Raw genomic sequence first — 24,656 nt, forward strand, 5'->3', positions numbered from 1 at the left:
GCCTCATACCCACTTCACTTATTTCTGTGTCACTCATCCTCCCTGCTCCAGAATGAACTTTTTTTTCAAAGGAAAGAGCTTATCTCCCATACTGCAGAGCAGAGGAAAAATCCTCCTATGCAGCAATATTCAAAACATGGTTTTATGGTCTTATGGCAGCTAATTTTCCTTAAGTGATTTAAGGGAATGAATACATCTAAAAGTCCTGCACTGAGCTGTTCTGCAATGGCAACTTGAAGTCAAACTTCCCTTGCTTTAAACAACCCAGTCTTCTGTGGACAGCCCTTCACAGCAGATCTTGTCTGCAGTGGGAAGGATGAAGGTTATTTTTTTATTACATAATTTCTCAGAGAATTGGGTTTTGCATTTCATTTCGTTTTCCCCAGTGTGGGGAGACTTTAGATGGGGAGAGGGTGGCAGGACAGATGTGTTCCAATGCAAAATGCCTGATGTGACAAGGTTTGACACCAGCTCTCCTGCAGCAGGTCACCTGTGCATGCAGCCAGCCATCCATCATGTATTAGTCATCTGAAAGTAACATTCTACCCCTGAAAAGCACCTAAAATTTTTAGCTGCCTGAAGGGATTCAAAGCAGGTTTTTTTCTGGCATTCTGTCATAACTCAATAAGAGCAGTCACTGCTAAAGCAGGATGGTGCATGGACAGCCCCATGGCACCTGGCTTGTCTCCCCCTTTGTTCCAGCACTTTGGGTATGGTCTTTTCATAACAATATTACTGGGATCACAGGGAATAAGAATCTGGTATTTCCTGAAAATAACAGTAATCCCATATAATGCATTGCATTGCTGAGCATCCCTGAAACTGCCAGAAAGGCTGGTGTTGACAAGGCCAGACAAGAAGGTTTTTTTGGTGAGTAGCTAATTCACTAAGAAATGAAATTCTGAAGAGCAACCTGAACTTTGCTGGTACTTTAATAAAAAAATTCTAAAATAGTATTAAAAAAAAATTAAATAACCTTGAAAATTAAATGTTTAATAAGCTCCCTTTTCTTTCCCTCAGAAAGAAATCAACTGGTACTGGTACATCTCAGGTTGATCACTGGGGAGGGCAGGAGACAGAAAGATGGAGGAAAAAAATATTTCCATTTCAGATTAGCTCTCACCAAACAGTTTTGGTCTTGATTTTTCATTTTAGCCACCAAAGCAAATGAATTCATTCTTCACACATAGGACAGCTGGAAGCTACCAGAATTTTCAAAGATTCCTTAGAATGGGATGAAGCTGAAAAGAACTTCCCCCTACTTCCAAGTATAGCTTTACGTTACTGACAGTGACTTTTAATAGTGCCAGGATTTGTTGCCTTACTGGCTACAAGCATTTCCCTACACCCAACTTTCTTGTAATGTTTAAGGACCTCTTCATTCTTGGGAAGAAACCTCTTCTTAAAGCAATCTGCATGCTCACTCCATTGACTGGAACAAAAATTATTTTGCTGTTCGAGGTAGAAAACAGAGGAAAGACCAGGCTGGCTCCAAAGCTCCTTTCTGTGCCTCTCCATCATCATCATCACTTTAATAGAGCTTAGGAGCCTTGGTCAGAGGCACAGTGCACAGTGCAAGGTGCTGCAGAAACTGAATAGAAAGACAAATTCTGTGCCAAACAATTAGTGGTCTAAGAAAATATTTTTCATGCAATTGGATTCCAGTCCATATGTGATGATCTTATCTATTAACCTATCTTCCTTGTACCTAAAATCTTCTCTGTACAGGTATTACTGGAAGATAAAAAGTCTAATTAAGATGTATTGGGAAAACCAGGAGTTAAATTAAAGGTCTTATCCTATACATGATGTAGCCAGGGGTAAGAATCCTCTTTCTTTATTAGCAAGGCTAGCCAGGCTCTTTTTTCACAGAAACAAAAAGGAAAGAAAGAAAAAACAAAACGAACAATTAGCAAAACTTCAGGGGCTTAAAGATTCAAATTCCCTCTCCATTGTGAGAAGCAGAAAGAAAAGACAAATACCAGGAATCCTATAATGAAAAAAATAATAATCTATAAAATCTCCTCTTATTTTTTGGTAGTGATTTTTTCCTACCCATATCCATTTTTTTTTCCCCAGCAGTTTTTCTTAGGTGCCACGTTCAATAATCCTTTCGCGCTTTGATGTCAAACATTCAATAGCTGTCTGCCTCCCTCCCACTCCTCTTCTCCATATTCTCCTCAATCCATCTCCTCTGATTAGCTAAGATTTCACCTTCAAGAACACCTCTGCTTCTCTGAGTGAGCATGAGTGTGTGCGTGTGTCTTTATATAATATTTGCAAACATTCTCCCCCTCCTGCCTTGCTCACCACATAGCCACTACTGCCAGAGCCCCAGATTAAGCATTGCTGCCATTCCCTAATTCAATTTGGGGGGCCTGCTGTTTTGAATCCTGCTCAGAGCATGAGAGCAGCTCAACTGAATTTAAGCCCTGCTTTCAGAATTATTTCATAGTTAATCTGAGTTGAGCATCATTCCATGTGCTTTCTCCACTTCTGGTGCTTGCTGTGGCCAAAGCCCAGCTGTTCCCTGATCTCCTGCAGTGGAGGGGTGGCTCCCCCAGCACCAGGGGGGCTCAGCAGCTGTGTCCCCACTCACCGGGTTGTTGTACATGTCGATGATGAGCTCCTTCACTCCGTGCAGGGTGGGGTGAGCCCACGGAGAGGGATTGGCCCAGTGCCGGTTCAGATCGAAGCCCAGCAGGGAGCACCTGCACACACACACACGCACACACAAAACAGACACAGAATTAGCAGGGTTGAGGCCTCTCCTTGGGTCAGATGCAGAATTACGGTTATATTCTGTGGCTGAAGTAGTTAAGTGTTGTTCTCATGGGGGAAACCAAGCAAACCCTTCCCTGAGGAGAGCCTGCAGCAATGGCACCTTTCAGAAATAATGTCACCAGCACAATATCAACTGGAATATCAGCTCTGGCCATTCAGCCTTCTTCCCCTCCACAGCCTGTGCTCACTGCATCCTTTGCCTTTCCCCAGCCTGGCTGTCACCCTGGTTTTTTAAGATTTTCTAGGCCTTCTGATGTTGACATTCTTGTAGTGAACTTTCTCACACACTTTCTGTAAATAACTCATTGTTTTGCATTCCTTTATGGAGGAGGAGAGAGTTGGTAGACTGTTGGTTTGACCAGTGTCATTGGAGAGGTGGCACTGTCACCCTCCAATCCACTGTCACTTTTGGAAAACTATAAATGTTGGAGTCAGAAAATGAACTTCTCCCTTTTTTTCTTCACCTTGAGAACAGCGGTGTGAGCTTGTGTTCTTTCATGTCCTGCAGTGACAATTGGCAGCCTGGAGCAGCCTTGCCTGCCCTTGGAGGTTCCCTTCTCTTTGGAGCTCAGGCTGAGGGTGATTCACACACTGCACCACCAAACTGGACCTTCAGCTTGTCCTCAGACAGGCTCTGACTCAGCAGGGCTCTTCATGATCAATGGCCATTAGGTTCGTGCTTAAGGGACTTAAAGTATGAATGTCATTGTTCCACTAACCCAGGGCCTCTCTGTCTTCCCCTCCTGCAATTGCCTACACAAAAGTTAGCCAAGCAAATCAACAAGTTAAAATGCTTATTGGCCATCAGGTCCTGTAGGCATTGAGCATGGATGCCCCCTTGGCTTCTCCCTCCTGCCCTGGCTCAGATCCCTCCCAGGACCCTGTCCTGACTTGGATTCTGCTGCTCACAGCCCCACAGAGGAGAGGTTTCCAAATTCTTTGGGAGGCCCCACTGAAACTCAGGAGGCTGTTGATAGAGCAAGCACTAAAATTGAAATTTTGAAATTTGAGAAAGAAATTAGAAAGCTGGAAGTGGCACAAGTAGAAATCACATATGTTGCCTGCTGCAAAGATCACACAGGAAACCTTTGGCTACTGACACATGCAGGAAGAGAACTGTGTCATCTCAAGCTAAGCTTGGGATGAGTTGGGTAAATTCTTGCTCAGGAATTCCATAGAAGATCATACAAATAATAGAAGCCCAGGTAGAGATGCAACTTCTATAGTTAAAACAAACAAACAAAAAAATCAACCTTGCTGCTAAGCCTTAAAGCTTCTTGAGAAAAGAAGAGCTTTCATTGATCCCATGTCTATTACAAGAATGTCTGTTCAGCCTTAATCTTTTAAACACACCTATGCAAACAAGAGATTCACTCCAGCAGTGCTATCGTCTGACAAAAAAAAAAACAAAATCTAAGAATCTGAAGACCCAAAACATAGGTTTAATTGGCAAAGAGAAAGGAAAATAAAACTAACAGAAGTGAAATACTTGAAAAAGTGAGGGGACGAAACCAGAGGATGAAATTCATTTCCAAACCTGATGAAGAAATATTTTCCTCTGAACCAAAGGATACAAAATTCTTTTGTAAAACTTCCTATGGGTATCTAAGCAAGCAGGAGCTGCTTTGCTCCTTGGGCTGACACAACCCACCCATCAGCTCTCTGGGAGCTCAAACACCCAAGTGCAGCCCTGCAGCTCCATCCCTGCTGCCCTGGGTGCCTGCAGGGGTGCAGAAGCCACCTCCTTGTCGTGGTGGCCACTTCTCTGCTTGTATAGAAACCAGATGGATTTTTTTTTCCTGGACATTTTAAACAACTACAACTCCACAGACAACTCAGAAAGTTGCTGCCATCCTACTCTACAGCATATTGTGTCAGATTTCTCTCTCTCTCTCTTCTTTTTGCCTGTATGTAAACTCTCTGCACTCGGCTCTACTAAATCCTATCTTCTTTTGAACTCATAGACATTAATAAAAACCTGAAGTACTTCCAGAGACGCAGGTGGAATTACACCAGGATAAAACTGGCAGAAGAGCAGAATGAGAGGAATGAGTTTTTCATTTAATAAAAGCAGAAATTGCCACGAGTTTTACTGTATTTTGGCACAGTTCCCAAGAAAACAACATCCTTACTGTAGAAAAACTTTCTTAAGAGCTCAGAATCTGAACCTATATTTATATAGTTAATGTGTCACACTTACATTTTCTTTTAATAATATTTAATACCAGAGAAAATGAGCATACTGTCAATATTAAATTTGGGGGTTGGGACTTTTTGGATAACTTTATCTAAGTCATCCCCATAGAGAAAAAAGGTAAGTAATACCTAATTTTTATAAGATCCTAAGTAAGGCATTGTAATTTGCAGAATTTGGATGTGTCAGGAATGTCTGGTAAGAGATGAAGCTCAGAGTTCATTTAAAACAACAAGAACAGTTGAAAATAGTTGTCTTTACTTGAAAAGACTTCATAAACAGAAGGAAGCAATGCTTAACAAACAAGCTATTCATTTGGGAAGCTCCTCTGAGCTCTGTTTAATAGGAATCCAAATTAATTTCCAAATATCATTTAGCTAGTCTTTGATGTGGTATATCACATATTTATCAATGTAACAACAATTAATTAACTTTCTGATGTAGGCATTACTATTTCTCTCCAGTCTGGAAACAGTGTAATATTTTCTCCCCGCTTCCACTTTCCAAGTCTTTTTTCTTTCCTTTTTTTGCCTAAAGACAAATTTGTATCTACCACAGCCTCTCTTTATTCATCTGCTGCAAACTTGTGGCCTCTCTAAGGAAACATCAAGTTGTGTTCCTTGGTACTTCAGATTTGATTATTGACTCTATTGCATGTGGAGCTGTCTCCCAGAGCTCACGTATATCAGGACATGGCCAAAACATACGGCGAGCGTCTCCCACGTGCCCATTACAGATCCTGCATTCATTTCATTATCTTGCTCCCAGCTGATGTGATCTCCCCCATGGCTAATGCCTCCAATGAGAGAGCTTGAGCAGGATAACTTTAAAATTGCATCTTGCACTGCTTTTTAATTCGTCCTCCCAGTCTTAAACCAGCTAATTTCTGGAGCGCTTTGCTGCTGGTTCCACTGCTTAGCTGTTTGCCTGCTGCTTCAAACACTGGGTAGGCAAAATCGAAATACAGATATGCTCTGGAAACAGCAGGTTCATGGTGGGAAACAAGTGTGTCCTAAAATAACACATAATCTCTCAATATTTGAGACCAGCTCTTTTACTCAGAGTGCAAGAGTTGTCATTTGCTTCAATGAAGTTCCTCACATGGCTGTAACTGTTCCCTTAATTTAGAAAGTCCCTCCAAATCTGCGCTATACAGATTAGATTTATGTTGTGCTGTAAATAAACTAATGTGGTCAGTATGAAATTAACAGGGGGGAAAAAAATCCCCTAAATTATATCCAAGAATTCCTTAAGGATGCTCTTAGAAGGGGGACACAGAAGGCAAAAAATCAGGAAACATTACAGACTCCAAGAAGTACAAGGGAAGACAAAACCAGCTTCAGAATTACTGAGGGTTGGAACAAGGGCACTGGAGGATACCCCATTCCAAGAGCATTAATGACCATGCCCATGAATGCTCTTATGAATGTGGCAGGTCACAATGCCACAGAGCCTGATGAGAATGAGGTGCTGGCACAGACTCTCCCAGATCAGGAAAAAACATAGAATAGATAGCTACAAGCAACCTGCAGCTATTACCTGATTTTGGTCTTCATTGCTACTGTAAAAGCCTAGGATTTGGTCACATAGTCATTGCAACAAAAATGACATGTATGTAATTTAAAGTATTTAAGCTGATAACCATTGTTTGAATTTTGGATTATGCTTGCTATAGTTTGCTAGATATAGAGACCACATGCTGTGCTTCTGCTTCGTGACTGAATGTTCATTTAAATAAGGTTCTGTGAATATTCTTGTTGAATTAGAATTCGTGTTTCACCAATGTTTTCCAGCCTTTTCCTAAAATTTCTGTTTTCTGCAAGTAGATAAATTTATTACAGTGTTTATAAATTTACATAAACACAGTGCAAATTCAGTCAAAGCAAATGAGTTTCAAAATTGCACTGGAAACTGAAACATTTTGCAGTATTCATCCCTCCCTACTTGGGAGGCAGCCAGATCTGAAGAGGTTACCAGCTCAACTCAGTAAAACCAAAGATGCTCGGACCAGCACCCATCTTGCTGGGCAGTTCTCTGGACAGAAATCCTTTGCCTCTGGGACTGAACTCATCCCTGCTTTTAAGGATTTCTTACACAGCTGCTTTAGTCACAACATCTTGAGGAAGGATTTAGTACCAAGGTCCATGCTGGGTTTATTTTTCAGGGCTTCTTCCTATTTTTTCAGGAAGAAGAAAAAATCTCTTCTTCCTGGAATGTCCAAGTTACAGAAACCTGCAGGAACTCTGCCTTCCTTTACCTTCAGTCCTCCCTGCCCTGCTCGTTTTTCCTGCCATGTGAGCCTAAATCTCTCCCTTACAGACCCATTTCCACAAGGTGAGATACGGAGAATAATGGAGGAAAGGAGCTAAAGAAATCCTTTTTCACGCCCTGTGATTTATTACAAAGGGAACCGTGCACCCTTCCCTCCAGCTCTGTAAGGCTGCGTTGGTTCATTGGATCAGCACCAGGTGAATCTCCAGATAATCTCCACACACACAAAGCCAGGGAGCTCCAACCCACACGTGGCACCACCAGCAGGGTCAGGATTTGGGGTTGGGAAGGCAGAGGGGAAGGGGGAGCACTGTTTTAGAGGGCAGACAGAGGGTGGCTGGTCCCTCTGGCTGCTGTCCCTTGCAGGCAGTGCCATGGGGCTGCAGCAGGGATGGCAAAGGCAAGGGCAGCACGCACAAGGTTTGCTTCTCTTTACAAATATCACCTCAGAACTGATATGTTCTGTTTTACAAATCAGCTCCACACCTGCCAGCCAAGTCAGGTCTTCATTAGTGTGTGTTTCACCGTCTGGGTGCTTGGGGTTTGCCATTTATGCATTTGCCTATTATTCATTAAAAAGGACTCACTCAAGCCCACATATTCTAAAGCAATTAGGTAGCAAGACATCCTAACGCTCCAGCTACAGAGAACCCCTGCTCTGAAAAGTCTCTCCTCCTCCCCAGCTTTCTGCATTTTTAATTTCGAGCTCTGGAAACCTTCACAAAGGCTATTTAACAGAGGCACTGCAGTGTGCTCCAGGCAGAGAGCAGCATTAGCTGGCAGAGACCACACGGTGGAGTAGATGTTTGCAGAATGAGCTCTGCCGGGTGTACTGACATAATTTTAAATCGTACATGACGGTTAAAGATGTGTTTCTCCATTTTCTGTGTAAACAATGTTAAATAAGAATAAACACAAAGGGATATTTTCTCCTTCTGATGAATACATGCATTTCTCAGGGCTGGTAATAGGTGTCACAGGCACACACACCAAGGAAGACACACATCCCCTCCTGACACAGGCACACTCTGATCTTCAGGATACGTCTCAATTCTCGTATTAACCCTCCTTACACACCCCAGGTAATACCAGAAGGATTCCTGGGCACACAGCAGCATGCTGGAAATAAAAACCCATCCTGCAGGTAGGAGAACTCCACCCAGTGAGTGTGCCTGGCATGTCAGAGGGTGAGATCCCCTCCCTAGAGCAGCTCACCCCTGCAGATGTCACAGGACCCTGTATATTTCCACATCTGCATCGTGCCCGGCCCAATTTTCAGTAGGACAAGGTTTCCAGCTCTTCCCCTGGGATGCAAGCCCAGCTTAGCAAAGCTCTCCCCTGGGAAGAGCCTGTCCCCATGTGTGGATCTCTCCAGATGACCCTGCAGGTCCAGTCCCACCTGCCCTGCCCTGGGAGGGCTCTCTCAGCTCCTGCTCCCAGCTGCATCTGAGTCACTGCCACGCCAATCTTGGGCACTCAGGTGTTTTAAACAAGCTGATGGCAACACCTACAGTGCTTCCATTTTAAAGCCTGATTCATTGTTTGGCCTTTTCAAAACCAAACACATCACTGACTTAATGACACAGGAGACGGGTTTTTTCCAACTTTTGGATTCCCAAAATATTTCCACTGTAGGCACAGGGCCTTCAGAACTCTCACATATGTAGCCCATAATGCAGTATTACACAAACTTTCTTTTCTGATGTTTCCAAAAGCCACCTGCTCATGGATCACAAGCTTCAAACTACTGAGGAAAAGAATTTTAATATGTGCTTAATTTACTGGACTCACACTCTGTCAACAAGTCAAACTTCTCTAGGCCCTCCTGCCCTATCTACTTGACACTTCCCCACAATGTCCTAACAAATGTTTCCCTTCTGGTAAGCAACCCTTCTTTAAAACATTTTTATTTTTTGTTGGTCTGTCTACATTCCTGGAGGGGCAGGTTGGGTGAAAATAAGTGTTTCATCATCACAGTGGTTCACATTTCTGGAGATATGTCTGCTCTTGAATTGTGCTTTTGTTCCCACTTCTGGCCTTCCTCAGACACACAACACATCTCAGAATTATTAGGGAATACTCCAGCTGTTGTAGGATGGTATAACTCCATACTACACATCTCCTATCCTGCCTGGCATGCAAATCTGGAATTCTACTCACTTCTAGGAAAGAGGAAAGACACATCCTGCTTCCTGCAGACCAGCATGAGAGGAACACCCCCAGAAGATGGTTCAGCTCTCACCACCAGACCCATCACATACAGAGAGCTGCACTCAAAGGAGTCAACCTTAATGTCACAATGCTGAGCTCTTACAAGTCAGGACATTGCACAGGTCCACAGAGCCTTCCTCAGCCCTGTGCTTGTCACTGTTGTGACACAGCCTTTAATTGCAGCTTTAATCTCACTTTACTCTGTCACAGGACCCTCACTGGTCATTAATGAGTGGGCTATTCAGTATTTTGGCTTTTCCTTATTGTTCAATATGCAGCCCTAGGCTGCTGCTTACTGCATGCTACTCAAAGCCTGCTCCAAGGACAGAGCTGTTCAGCTCTTCATGGCTTCTCTAAAGTGCTCAGCACTGCAGGAGACAACTGCTTTATAAGCACTGATGGACTAATTTTCCCAACAGCACTGGTACAAGAGGAGACTACATTGTCCCCAGTTCATAAAAGAGCATCTGGGACAAAAATTGGCTTACATAAGAGACAGCCACTAATTTGGACCATTCTATCTGAGACACCAAGGACAGCACTTTTTTAGGATAACATGGGTTTACATAGCATGTTACACATCCAGCACCTAACTCTGATTTGAGCTGAAGCTGACTGTACTCAAGGCTTCTCCATATCTGACAAAAACAGCACTGTGAGTGGACAGAATATTAGAAACATTGAGCTTTGTCAGAGATTACTAGAAAATGGTAAGGTATTACTGGATCATGAATGGGGTTTGGGTGGGTTTCAGTAATACCTTAATTCAGCCATTTTTCCTGGCTTTATATCCTGATACTGCTGCATTCAGCATTGTCTGAGAACCTGCTGTAACATGGTGGTTAGAGCTAGCACTGTACCTGACATTTCTTTTACTCTCCTGAATACATTTAAATGATTACTTTGTTACATTTCAGGGTACCAGACTACTTCCACCCAGGACATCCTCATAGGCCATGCCAGAACTCAGCCAGAAATCATCCATTTCCATCATCATAAAGGCCTTTTCCTCTTGGATATCCTGAAGGAAGGGTTTGACCTGATCCCAAACTGCCAAGAAGGTGTGTGCTGGCCCTCAGGGAAGCAGCACAGGACTGGGAAGCTGCTGACTGAACTCTAACAAGCAAAGTTTGACTCCACAGCACCAAAACACAGCTGCTGGCTCCCTTTTATAATGTTTGCTAACAGGCTCTGACACACTTAGGTACTTCTCACTCCCATACATAGCCAGAATACTAATTGTATTCCTGCATAGCCTTGCTGCATCTACAAATTGTTCAGCTTGAAAGTGACTTTTTGCATTTATAAGGAGGCATTTATTTTGGGTTGGTGGGAGGGAAGGCCCTTTTGACTTTCCCTGTGGAAAAGTCAAAAACTTTCTGGTCTGCAAGCAGCCTTCTCCTGCTGCGTTGTCTAGCAGGTATGAATGTCACCAGAGATAGAGCCAGGGACATCCCCATTAGCCAAACACTCCCTTCACCACAATAATTTAAAGTTTTACAATTGTACGCAAGCCCTGAACAAAATCCCAGTTGTCAAAATACAGGGGAGGGACAAGGGACACAGTGGTTCACTAATCAGGGTGACACCATGAGACTGTCCTGTCACTGGCTCTTATCTAACCTAGGGCACAACTGCAATGTCTCAGTTCTTCACTTGTAAAAATAATGATAAACCCTCCATGGTGTTTGGAGAGGAAATTCATGAAGGATTATGAAGTGTTTTGGTGCTACAGTGATGGGGATACGTTGGTGAGGGTCCAGAGTGACCCAGGGTCCCCAGGCAGGGGCAAAGGAGAGCCCTTTATTCCAAAACCAGGTCTTTTAAAGCCTTGCTATCAGCTCCACAGTTTTAAACCATAACAAACATCATTCAACCAACCACCACACACCATGATGTGAACACACAATGGTTACAGAACTTGTTTTTCTACCCCTAATTCAGCTGAGCCCCTTTCCCACAGTCCCTTTCTGCTTAGCCAAAGTACCAGGCCTGAGCTAGGGTTTTACAAGGCCTTCCCTTAATGTTTTATATGCAACAGGGATTTATTGGGTTCCACGGATGGAGATTATGGAATGGATTATGTTCTACAGATGGATTATGGAATCCAGTGATCTATGGAATCAAGGAAAGGTTTTCTGATAGACCCTGAATTTTGTGGAGGTTCATTTCCAACAAGATTGCACAATTTTTTACCTAAGAAACGATCCTGCAATGCCTATAAGAGCATATAGGATAAGGTAAGCATGAGATATCCCAGTCCAGTTTTTGAGAAATTCTCTAAGGGTTTGGATGGAGAAAAGGGGTTATGTAGGGCTGTTGTCATATCAGTGAACATTCCTTCTTGTTTCTTGTACCTCTTACCATCTGTAACTAAAGATATTTTCCTCTCAAATCTGTCTTTATTCTCACTTTGAATCTCAAGGTTATCTGGCCCACTGGGTGTGTTACATATGGCTGTCTAATTAAAGAGAGAAGATTAACCTTATTCTATTAGATTATTTTAACACCTGCCAGGTGACTACTCTGCTTTAGCAAAGGCACAATGTGGCCAAATCAGTTAACAAAACTCCTATCAAAAATCTAAACCCAAACAAAAAACCATAACAAAACTTCTAGTTTATTTCATTTTTGGAAAGTCCATCAGAAACTTTGGAAAGTCCCAGAATCACTACCATGATAAACTAACATTTCAAAGCAGAAATAATACAAGTATTATGTTTGTCACATAACATTTCAGAAGATGGCAAAGAAGCTGTAAAGTCCTGCTCTGCCTCTGATTGCAATCAATAAAAAGCCCAGATGCTTTAGAAGGGAGTTAAATCAGGCTCAGATTTTTCCCAATCACTTGTTAATTTAAAGGGCAGAGTTTTACCACCTGAGCTTCTCTGTGTGGTGCTTTCTCAGCCCAAACAACACAGGGAACGAGGAACTATTTGACAGCATGGTGGTCTCTGGTCTGTTTCCACTTCCTACCTCAAATCACTTAGGCTTTAAATTGTCCACAGTCCCAGTGGTTGGGCACATTGTACACCCCAGAAGGGAGGATACCTGGCAAGGAGGCGTTTCTCATGATGCTCCATGACACCTGCTCTTCCTCACTCAAAGCCATGTGAGAGGGATTTGTTGCCATCCCATGGGACGTGGGTCACTTGTCTCATTTGGATGCTTGGAACAGGAATGTAAAGCACTCAAAGTGTGGCTTCTATCAAAGTGTGGCTTCTATCAATCACTGCAACACACCAGCAGAATGTGATTTGATACCAAGCCAAGCTGAAACTACCCATTTCGGTTCCAGAGCACTGAAATATCTTATTGCAATGAATAATGGTGCAATGATAGATTAGTTTGGGAATCCTGATGAGAATGTTAAAGCTGAAAAATTTAAACCTTCAGGGATTCAGAGTTTTTGGTTCTGGGGGTTTTTATTGTTGTTTTATTTTTTGGGTTTTTTTTTGTTATGCCTCAAAAAATAGGTGCAAATGGGTGTAAAATTGTAAAAAAATTTATTATTATACCCTTTTCTGAGATGTATAAAAGAATGCAACAATTACTAAAGGCATGTAACTGTTCAAGAGAAGACATGAGGATGAAACACCAAGGAAAATGAAATCTTCTGGTAATTGTTATATAGAAAGACGAGGAAAGATTCAGGTGGAAGTTGATCATGGAGGGATTTGGGTTGGAAGAGACATTAAAGACCATTTAGTTCCAACCCCCTGCACCTTTCCCTAGACCAGGTTCCTCAAAGCTCCATCCATCCTTGAGCACTTTTGGGGATGGGACATCCACAGCTTTTAATCTCCATTGAAAAGATTATATAATGATGTCAATTTTAATTAGGCAACAGAGAACTCAATTGAGGGGAAAACCCTCCCAGCTTATGATTTTTTATCCATGGGGCTTTTCAAATCTTGCCTGTAAAAAGCCGTAACTAACACAACACTGAAGTTAGCCCTGCTTTGAGAATGGGCTGAAGATCTCCAGAGGGCTACACTAAACACTTTTTCTTTACAATTCTATGAAAGTCTCAGGCACAGGGAAAGTTTCACTTGCTGCTCATACCTCAGTGGACACCAGAGAACCCTGCTGTGGGACAGGCAGCTTCACAGGCTCACAGAATTACTTTTTTTTTTTTTCTTTCTGCATATTTGCAGCCTCACACAGTTCAGCACCCTCGAGATAAAATCCTATAGCAAAAATGTACAATGAATGGGAACATATATGAATGGGAAGCAGAGGAGCAAACAAATTTCAATTTCAAGCTTTCATGGCTTAGCATAAACAAACATGAAACAATTCATCCTCAAAATATAGGGGTGGGAGGGGGATACTGACAGTGTCCTCAAGACACACAGGGAGACTGAGAATGAGGGAGCCTGGAGCGAAGAGAACATTTCAAAAACTCTTTAAAGCCTTGGGAAAGTTTGAAGCAAAGATGAAACTTTCCTGATTCATTCAGTGGGTCTGCAAAAACAATTCTCTTCATCCACTGCCAGCCCCCAGACTGTCAAAAATAAGCCAGCTCTGTCAAACGTTGTTTTCTTCTTAACAAAAATGAGCTTTTAAAATATCCGTCAAAATTTGGAATGGGTGAACAGATTTTGAAAAAATAAGAACAGTCTAATAACTTTCTAGAGGAAGATGCAGAAATAGCTTCTAAAGAACTCACACTGAGCTAATTCTCTTTATGAGCCTACAAAGTCTATTTAAATTTTATATTTTCCCCTCTTTTATTTTTCATAAATTCATCCTCTGCCTGCATCTGAGCTGATATGGGAGTAAAACTCAAAACTCTCATTTGGGATGGTGCCCCATTTCTGCACCTTTTAGCAACAGGGAGTGCAGTGATCTGGAGGTGAATATGAAGTGATTAGGGAGATGGTTTGCTTCTGTTACAGGCTCTTGTAAACACTCCTTTGAGCTGTAAATGGACAAAGGAAGAAAGTTCATCTTCCCAGCGGATCTATCCATTAGCTTGTTGTATCTCACACCATTCAAGCATACAACAGTGATTAACTGTGCAGGTTCTGGCTGTTTTAGCACAATGTCATCCTCCTGACAGGGCTCAGAAATCAATCCCTCCAGGCATATTCCACCCTGAAAAGTAGTTCAGCGTTTGTCAGGAGAGAAAGGAATCTCTTCAGCAGAACTGTTACCTGGTTTGTTCAAGGAGGGACTAAGATCTGAGTGCTGTGGTTTCCACTGTGCACTCATCTAGTTCTTTGATTTTGGTAGCCAGTGCTCCAAAACAACTCCAAAAACCTTGGAGTTGTTCAGAAGTTGCTTCTTGCTGCCTTCTGACAGAAAAATGTAAGGCCCCCATGTTTGCAATGCTCTCAAAATGGGATTATTGGAAGCACGTAGGGAAAAGAGCAATTCCTTACCTTTAGAATCAAACGATACCACTACACTGACTTGACTTAAATGTCTGCCAAAAAAGTTGTGGTATCTCTATCCAAAACTTACAAGGCAGAACTAATAAAATAAACAAAAAATGGGTCCCTCTGTCCATGCATGGGCTCGAAAAAGATTGTGGAGGTAAACAAATCTGAGGATGACAAAAATTTAAATGCTTCACCTGCAGTCAAAGCTCATGGAAAGAGCAGTTTCATGGCCAGGAAGACATGGAAATTACTTTCTCCACTTTAAAAGAGAATTTATTGAAGCCTTGAAGACAAGAACAGAAGCAAAGAAAACAAAAGAAAACAAAACAAAACAGCCCAGAAGAGCTCTGAAAATCCAATCTCTCCCATCAGCCTCTGGAAAATGGATAACCTATGCGTGGTATGATTGAATTTCTCTGTTTCATCACCCTAGTGGAAGCATCTTGTATGAAACTCTGGTTTATGAATTGAGTTTTGAGAGGGACTTGGGAGAGCAGGAGTTATCCCAATCTAATCAGGATGTGACAAACACATGCATCAAAATGTTGCATTGTCAAGATCCAGAAGCCACTTAATTCCAGAAAGATTTTAAAGTTGAGAAAGCAGCTTTGGCAACAGGATTAGAAATGATGAGAAGGCAGATGAAAATCCAGACAGAGGAAGATAGCTCAATTTTTTTTTCCCCAAAACATCCTTCCAAAAATTAGGCCATGTCCCTATATGATTTGTTATTAACTTCTTATGCAAACCTATGTTTTATTCAAATGAAGGACACAGTTGCCTTCTTCCATTTATTGTACCTTCTTCCTAAACATATGCTAATGATGGAATGAAAGATACATGAACTGAGATAAATAACACCAGAAAATCCTATAAACCCCACAGGTTAAAACACCACAAAACATTCTGAGCAAAATGCCCAACAAAGCAGATTAAATACAAGAATAACATGCAAATGTCATTGCCACAGAGCAGAGAAATGTGCTAATGCCAATGCCACAGGACAGGAAGCAAGATTCATGAGATTGATTTGTGATGGCTCCTAAACAAAAGCAGGGCACAAAAATAGCCTGTGATTATCAATAACATGAGATCAAATCAGAAAGCATGTGCATTAAGAGAGATGGCATCAAATGCTTCCTTCAAAAGAAAAAGAACATCACAATCACTTTGTATTTGCCTGGTCTCAGCTTGCATTTCCTATCTAACTACTGAAGATAGTTTCACAGGATAAGTACAGATTAGCAAAATATTCAAAGTGATTGAATGGATTAGCATTATTGTTTAGCACAATGCAAGGTGATAGGAAAATCCACAGAAAAGAAAGATCTGCTATCTGGACAGCCACTTGAAATTATGCAGCTCACAGGTTGAATTCTTACATTTCTTGTAACATCATCAAGTGTCACAGTGGATGCCTGAAAACATTTCTAACTAAAGAGTGAGATTTAAAGCTGGGGATCTCGAGCAACAGGTGGAACAAGAATTCCTAAGTAAACTGCTATCTTGTTTGTCACACAAATAGAAAATCCATATGCTAGTGCCAGAGGCAAAAAGAACATGTTCTAGCAAACAGCACAAAACACCACAAACCCTGAAGAAACATTTGTCTGTAGGAAAGGGGTGGGAAAGAAAAAAAGAGATTAAATGCATCTAAAAAAGTCAAAATTACCTATAGAGTAATTAACTGTGTACTAAATCCCAGGCAGGTAGAAAGCACAAATGCCTGCATCCCCACTATCCTGGCCATTGTAATCATGTCCAGCAGCTTGGGCTGCCCATTTTCCCCACCCTTGTGGAGATACCCACTGTAGGTAACAGATGTACTGATGTGCTATGCTCCCCTCAGGCCCCAAGGATGCAATACCTGATCAAACAGACAGACTGTTTCACACTGTGACAGGGATATTTGGGTTTTTTCTAGGCATCCAACGTTAATAGAGGTCAAACTGTGAACAAATCCACATAACCTGTGACTAGGGATGGAGATTTCACATTCAGACATTGCCATTCTACAGAGTTTTCTTCGCTTCCAGAACCAGAGATTTTGTGCCTCAAGAGCTGAACCAAATCCCCTAAAATTCAGACATCTCTGGTTTGCTTTTCAGGGAGATTTTTGGAGCAATTCACAAGCATTAATGGAATGTCCTCCAATGGTTCAGTGAGGCAGGTGCACAGAATTAGTTTCACTTTGCAACTAAGACCAAGGAGCAGAGGGGGATTGAGTGAATCAGCCAAGATCACTGTGCTTTTGTTTGACAGAGTCAGAAATAGAAATCAGGATTTCACAAAAAGTAAATAAAACCTCCCTCCCTGGAATATGCAACAAAATATTTGGTTAATTTTCACTGCATGCGTCCTTACTGGGTTACAGCCAGGAAAGGAAACATCATTGCTCTGAGCAAGGTCCCTCCTGCAGCAAGTCCAGGCAGACCTTTAGCCATCAATTGTGAGTGCAAATCCTCAAAAGAAATAAATATAAATATGAATATTTAAGATCCAAGATACTGGTGTAAGGATTTCAGATATCTTAATAAGCCTTATTTATTGAAAAAAATCCAAATTAAGCCCTGTTTCCTCACAGGTAATTATGGAGGAAGAGCTAAACAGCAAATGACATTGGCCAAATAGACAGAGATTGCCAGGTTAGCAAAATGACCTTCAGATATGAAAAAACAACTTGCCCTAGGCTCGGACAGGCAAGTTTAGCCAATCTACAGAAAAAAAAAGTTAGTGTTGATTCTCTTGAATTGGTACACTCTCTCCAGTGTAGCAGAAGAGCTTGGTCTGTGTGAGGAGGTAAATAAGTAAACCCAGAGAGCCCTGCTTGCCCAAAGCACAACAGACACCTCCCCACTCCACAGAATGTAATATCCAAGCTTAACTGAAAAACTTACAAATACATTATTTGGGCTAAAACGTCTGTTTGCTTTTTAATTCTCTTGACGGTTTTGACAAGATGAATATCAGACAAAGGTTCAGAAGATGTAAAGCAGAAAAAGGGCAAATTAACAACTTTTTGCTCCTTCAAAAAAAATTTGAAGCTGCTTTCCAGTAATGAACAATACACAAGCATATTACTGAAAGCTGAAAGGTGGCTTACTTGAAGTGATCAGCAAAATAATTGGGACAATTCTCAAAAATAAAATCCTCTCTCTCTCCAAATTTGTGTTCATAGCTCTTCTGACTTCCCTCCAACCCCTGAATTATAAGTCAGGACTTTAATTTGCCAACATAGGCCATTTCTGCATTGGCACTAAACATCCTCTGTAGTCATTGCTGTGTTCATACTGGTCAGCAAAGGAGGATCATTAACTTTTGAATAAAAATCTGACATCACAAAAACCTCTTTAGCCCTGTTTGCTCCATTTTGCCATGGAGCCTTTTCTCATGTTTAAGGGGATGACAAAAAGTTGAGCAACTTTTAAATGTAAGAGGTTAGAAGGAGTTCTACATGGAGCAATAGACAGCCCTGGCCAAAAGGCAAGTGTCTACATGACACTTGTAGCCACAAATGACAGCAAAAGAGTTGGATTCATATCACAAGGGGACAGGGGGTAAGGGGGAAGATATAAAAGAGCAGCAGATCAGTAATCAATGTAAGAATATTAGCTTAGTCCTCTATAGCAGTTCCCATGTTGAACACTTCACAGCTAATCAAACTGACCATTCATGTATGGATACTGAGCCAGATTTAGATCCTAGATACCTACATCCAGTATGATTATACTTTCTTAGAAGAATACATTTTTAAAAAAATCCAGAGGGCTGATCCACAGGCAGTATAAATTGGTACAAGTGTTGACAATTGTATGTGTGGATATCAGTAAATTTGAGATTTGAGTCAGATCTCCTGACTCTTGTTAAACGGCTTAAGAGAGGCAGGATAAATCTCACTCTAACCCCAGCCCCAAGTTAGCAGGGTTACAGAAATCTTTTCAAATGGCAGCTTATCCCACTGACTGTGGATGACACAAATCACTTTCTGGGAATGCCCCACTGACCACAGCCAGTTCTACCAGTCCAGAACACATGACTAACTTTTACATGGCCAAGACTAAACAAAACCAATCCAACTTGGGATCATTCAAAAATGTATTTAAAGTGTAGGTGGTGTTATACCTACTAAGCAAAATCCAGAATCTACAGGGCAGGATCTGACAACAAGAAGACAACAATCCCCTAATCAGGTACACAAAATCTTTCAGGCTTTTCAAAATACTAAAACCCCAAGGGAAATTTTGTCCTCAACCAATTTCAAGTCAAGTTTTACAACCCAATGAGGTGCACAGTTTTTTCCAGTGAGTTTTCACGAATGGAGCATGCAAACCTTTGAAATTCTCTCATGGCTCATTTGTAGGCATCTCACTGTATCCCAGTGAGAGTGGATGAGAGGGATAATTGAAAATGGGACACATGGGCATCAAAACAAGCAAAATGACCCCCTCCTTTCTCTTTTCCCTTTTCTTCTGGTTCATGCTTCTAAATGAAATCCCAGGCTGCCTTCCAACTGCTACTCAGAGCTGTCACACAGGAGGAACACGTAGAGAGCACTAAACCACTGACCTATTTCCATCCTTGGAGCTGCTGTGTCTAAACCCCTCGTTCTGAATTCTGCACACACACATGCACATGTGCACAGCAATTTCCCTGTGTGCTCCCACGAGGAACTATTTCCAACGCCTAACCTCAGCTCCTAGAGGAGCTCTCTGCTGCTTCCTGAACAGCTGTTAACCCCACGGCCTCAGTGCCCTCCATAATTAGGTTAACTTTTGGGAGCCTACCCTTTGGGGAAGACAATAGAAGCTTTGGCTCACTGACCCATCTTTTCTGTTCTCCACTGCATACTGCTCTATAGCTGAGATATTTGTATACAAGGAATCCTCCATTTCTTTTAAAAATGCAAAGCACTGCTGCAGAGTGAATAAATCTAAAAGAGCACATTAATATGTGCAATTCATGCACATAGCAAAAGACCACTGAAAATGAAACCAAGCGGCTTGTGCCTTCCTACAGCACCCAAATCACTGAAATAGCAAAAGGTGTCACAACCCGAGGGTTCTCAAATCCTCCTGCCCTCTTTTAGAGTTAAATAAAAAATAAAAGAGCTTTGTTACACCATATGACTTCTGAGCTACTTATGTCACTTCCTAGGAAGAAGCAGACACTGTCTTACTGATCTTGGCTGAACTTCAAAGATACAGAAAAGTTAATTGGATGAAATGAGGCTTCCAAAGAAAAACTTTGTGTGAAAAGCTCTTCAACCAAAGATTTACATGCAATCCAAGGAGCCACAATATGGAGTGGCAGCAGCATTATTAGTGTCGTAGAGGAATGCATAATGCTCGGGAGAAAACTTTCCTTTGCTCTTTTTCCTCCAAAATGTTAAATTCTTTTCCTTTTCCCCGCCCCACCTTCAATTTAAAGGTGTATAAAATAAGAAATGTAAAGAAAGCTAATGAAGGTAATATGGAACATTAAACCAGAGATTATTTTTTAAATGGCCACATTATCGGCCCCTGAAAAAGGATCAAGTAAATGTTATTCCATTTTTATTTCTTGTTATAATAGTACTCTGACAAAAGTGAGTATAATTATTGCACCTGAAACTTTTTATCATTCTTCCCGTAAGTTTTCTATTTCTACTTAATGTGGGTTTGTACTGAAGGCAGCCCTGGTCAGCAGAGTACTGCACAATACAATTACCTTCTGGGAGTACAGCACACTCCTGGAGGTGGTTTTTAGACAGTTAAGGAGAACTGGACCAGAAAACTAGACTTCAAGGGGCCCAGAAAATTGTGATGAACTTCAGAATATCCACATACTATGAAAAGTCAGGGAAAACCTTCTTTTTATCTAAGGTGACTTTTTAACAATGGATTATATGATATCAACAAACTTCTACAGTCACAAGGGAAGAAAAATTTTGTTCTCCACCTGCAGTCCTCTTGAGGTGACACTCTGCTGTTTGCACTGGCAGCTTCTTTCCCCATTTGAAACATTTACTTTCCGATATGAAAGCCAAATATTTTTGCCATATCCTCCTCTGCTAAAGCTGTCATCACCTGCCTTGCCCCTCTGACTGAACCATGATGGTGGTGTCATCTTCCTGCATTAAACAAAATTATCTCCTTTATCTTGTTCTACAATGCAGGTTTTCCAGACCTCAGGCAGATCTTTGCATCTCTTTCTCACATCCCAGTTTTAAACCTCCCATAGCAGAGCCAGTGCAGGAAGGTTTATTGTCTAGGTGGGAGCCCAGTGGCCCCAACAAGCTGTTTCACTATCTGGGTGTGGTCCTCAATGCTCAGGAGGGTGTCACATAAATAAAAGTTATTAAATGTTCACTCCACTTTGCATTTCCACATCAAATGGTGGCATACACAGCAGTGGCACATCAGCCAGGGACAAGAAACCAGCACAGAAATCACCCCAACACAGACTAGTGGGTAAGGAGAGAGAGAGAAGGCCCCTCTTAAATGTCATTATGATTCTGCTCCTCACAGTCATTCCCAAAACTCTCTTGAACTCTCCTCTCAAGCCAAGGATTGCCACAGAAGCTCTCACTAATGGCAATCTTGGCGTGTGGGTGACAGACACCAAGTCCTGTCTCCCAGTCATAGGGTACCAAACTCTGAATTTCTTGTTGGCAGATTCTGTGCCACGAAAAGTTGCTGGAATAAAGGGGAATTAGACACAAGTTACCTTTAAAAATATGTCCCAGAGCAGCTGCAGTCCAGGTACTCAAATTAAAGCAAGTGTCATTGCTTGAAAGGTAATTGAAATGCCAAAATCAGTATGAGAATTTGTGCTAAGTCCTCTCTCAGGACTACACCAAGGCTCGTGATTCAATTAGGTATTACAGCACTAAAGCCAGACCTTCACTCCTAATCTCTGGGCAGAGGATTCAGTATTTTAGAGATAAAAAAAAGCAAATGACAGCACTTTCTTCCTCCTGTTCAGGTCTATATCCAAAAGGCCTGTTCTGCAGCTTTTTTAGGAGATTAGAAGACTGTGACTCCCACACACTGTAGTTACAGGGGTGTGTTATAAGGCAAATGCCATTTCATTAAACCATCTCTGAAGGTTTTTTTTTTCTTTCTTATTTTAATTCTGGATAAAGCAAGTTCTAAAAACAACTCAGATTGTTGATCTTTTAGGACAACTAGAAAGAGTCTCCAGTGCAGCCTTAAAACAAGCAGCTGTTACATTCTTGTTATTTACAGATCTAAGAATTTCTTGCAGATACCCTGGATCCTACTTGCTGTAGCATCAGCTGTGTCCAGAAATACAACCTCATGTAGAACTACATCCATGTGCTGAAGAAGAATTACAGAGCTAGTAATAGAAACCTGACCTTACCAGAAAGCTGAATTTTTTGATTCTTTTAATTGATAATCTGCATAAGTCCTTGTTTTAAACAAAGGGAAAGGGAAAGTCCTTGTTTTAAACAAAGGGAACCATCTTAAACTGAATGTGCCAAATATTTATGTTTTATTTTTTTTTTTTTTAACAAACAGCTCTAGAAACTCACATTTCCATTACTCTTTGGAGAATGTAACAGTCATGTAGGGAAGAAAATGAGAGATATTACAGCAAGGCATAATTGTCTCCTGCAGCTGAACCCACTTCTCCAAGTTCCATTCCCTATATTCTGTGTGTCCTGAGATGCCCCATCCTGCCCCTAACCAGATCCTCAGCTAACAGGACAGAGGCGGCTGTTCTGGTCCCAACACTGGTGCATTTATGCCTGCAGGCAAACCCTTGGTAAATTCTTCTTGCAGCTGGTTTACACCCACTCGTCCTCTCAGGCTCAGTCATGCAAAGGAGCAAAATCCGGTGACAGAGGCTGTGGGAGATGAGAAATGCCAAACAGGCCACCAGCACAAGTGCATCTGAATGGAAACGAGCTCTAAGACTGCAATCAGAAAAGGAAGAGTCATCCATCTCTATGTCCCTCTATTTCATTTACAGGACAAATAACTGCAGAGCTTTTCCATGGCACCAGCGAGGGGCTACACTCTAAATTCCAAAGCCAAACATTGCAACATTTCACTCTCTGATTTGAGGAGTGCTATAAAGTGTCGGATCTCAAGATCTCAGTCCTGAGATGCTGAGCCACCGAGACCCTGGGGGGGCTCGGGACTCCTGGAATGTTGCCAGAAGTGTCTGGTGGCAGGACTTTAACCCTGCACAGGAGACGACAAGGATGAGGGCTTCACCGGGTGAATGGTGAAGGGATTAGTTAATTAGAGAGTGAGACACAAGGTTTAGGATTTATGTACAGGGGGGTTTAGAGGAGTAAGATGGAGGAATTGGGGTGTGTCCTGTCCTCCTCCTTCTTCCTCCTCTCCTCCATCTTCTTTGGCCACGGTGGCACCTTTCTATTGGTTATTACTAAGAGTACACCGAGTTATAAGAATAGATGGTATTGGGGAAAAATGATAAATATTGTACACGTAGCAAAGGGTATAAAGATAGGTGCCTGCCCGGAGGGCAGGGACAGTGTGCCCATGGCTGACTGCTGAGCAGATCTCTGGTGGCTGAAAGAACATCTTTTAGATAAACAATTAATAAACATAAAACCAGAAAGAAGAACTGAAGCCTCTTCTCGTCCTTCAATACGCGGGCTGCCCCAAGGCCACCTCCGGGCCACCTCCGGGCCTCCCAGGCCCCTCAAACAGCCGAGATAAACCGGACACTTGGCGTTCCCTGGCTGGGCTCCACCACCACAACCTTTCGGGGGAAGATAAACCGGACAATAAAGGACCTGGAATATTAAAAGTTACTAAATAATCTTCATCTGGACTCCAGAAACCTTTGAGATGTCTCAGGCTCAGCAACCTCAACTTCAGCACCTGAGGACTACAAATTGCTAATGAAAACCACAAACCCCCAAATCCAGGACAGAAATCTCAGGCTTTCCTCAAGAGCAGAGCAGGAGGTACAGCCAGATACCTGAGCCACATCCAGCTCCAGCAGGATGGAGTGAGAAAGGCACAGGAGCTTAGGAAGAGCACAGAGCCGATATTCAGGCTCCATCTTCCTTGAGGTGTTCTGAAAGTACTGGTTAAAGGGACATGGACTGGTATAAAACAAAGCTCTTACTACCAGCCAAATATATTAAAGTAATTCCAGCCATGAAAATGACCACTTGGCATTTTTACTGTATTTTGTCACTGGCACTAATTCTAATTTGCAAGGTACCTTCTTCAGCTATACAGTATGATAAACACATATATAGAGAGAAATTTAGGTGGTCGCTTTAGTTAAGATGACCAAAAGCAAAATGTTCTGTTCTTGACAGAATTTAGTACTAACCTTCACCTTCACCACGGGTGAATGTCACATTGAGACCATTTAAGCTCTCAGAGTTTAATACAATTTATGACCTAATGATATAGGAAAATACTTTATTGTTTCCAAGACTAGAGAAAAAAGATGTGGACTATCTGAAATACCCATTATTAAGGATGTGGCCACATTTTTCTCTTTGCTCGCAGCAGCCCTCAGTCATGGCCTGCATCCAACTTAAGGAATTGTTCCAAATTCCATGTATCAGCCTTTTATTTTACAGGTTGGAGATTGTATCTTTATAATAATAATAATTTTTAAAATCTATTTTTAATGTTTGACCTTAAATAAAGCACCATATCTATAATGAATATGTCACCAAGGAACAGGCAGGTACAAACTATTTCTGCTCATGGCAGCAGTGGTCAAATGGTCAAAGCTGACTTTCCTCCTGCTTCTGCAGACCTGGAACCTCTATAGTGCTCACACAGCTTCAGCTTCTGCTTAAGGCAAGA

At 41.8% G+C, this 24,656-nt stretch overlaps 1 protein-coding gene across 3 annotated transcripts in view; it reads right to left on the reverse strand.

The window, feature by feature from the left end:
• Nucleotides 1–24,656, reverse strand: part of LOC135451325 (cytosolic carboxypeptidase 6-like) — an 876,962-nt gene that overhangs the window by 140,431 nt on the left and 711,875 nt on the right. For all 3 annotated transcript variants that reach the window (XM_064720414.1, XM_064720413.1, XM_064720412.1), the window contains one exon: nucleotides 2,600–2,711. In XM_064720414.1, the coding sequence (XP_064576484.1) occupies nucleotides 2,600–2,711 (112 nt within the window). The remainder of the gene's footprint in view (nucleotides 1–2,599; nucleotides 2,712–24,656) is intronic.

Source organism: Zonotrichia leucophrys, chromosome 8 (assembly GCF_028769735.1).
Source record: "Zonotrichia leucophrys gambelii isolate GWCS_2022_RI chromosome 8, RI_Zleu_2.0, whole genome shotgun sequence".
NCBI classification, from domain to species: domain Eukaryota; kingdom Metazoa; phylum Chordata; class Aves; order Passeriformes; family Passerellidae; genus Zonotrichia; species Zonotrichia leucophrys.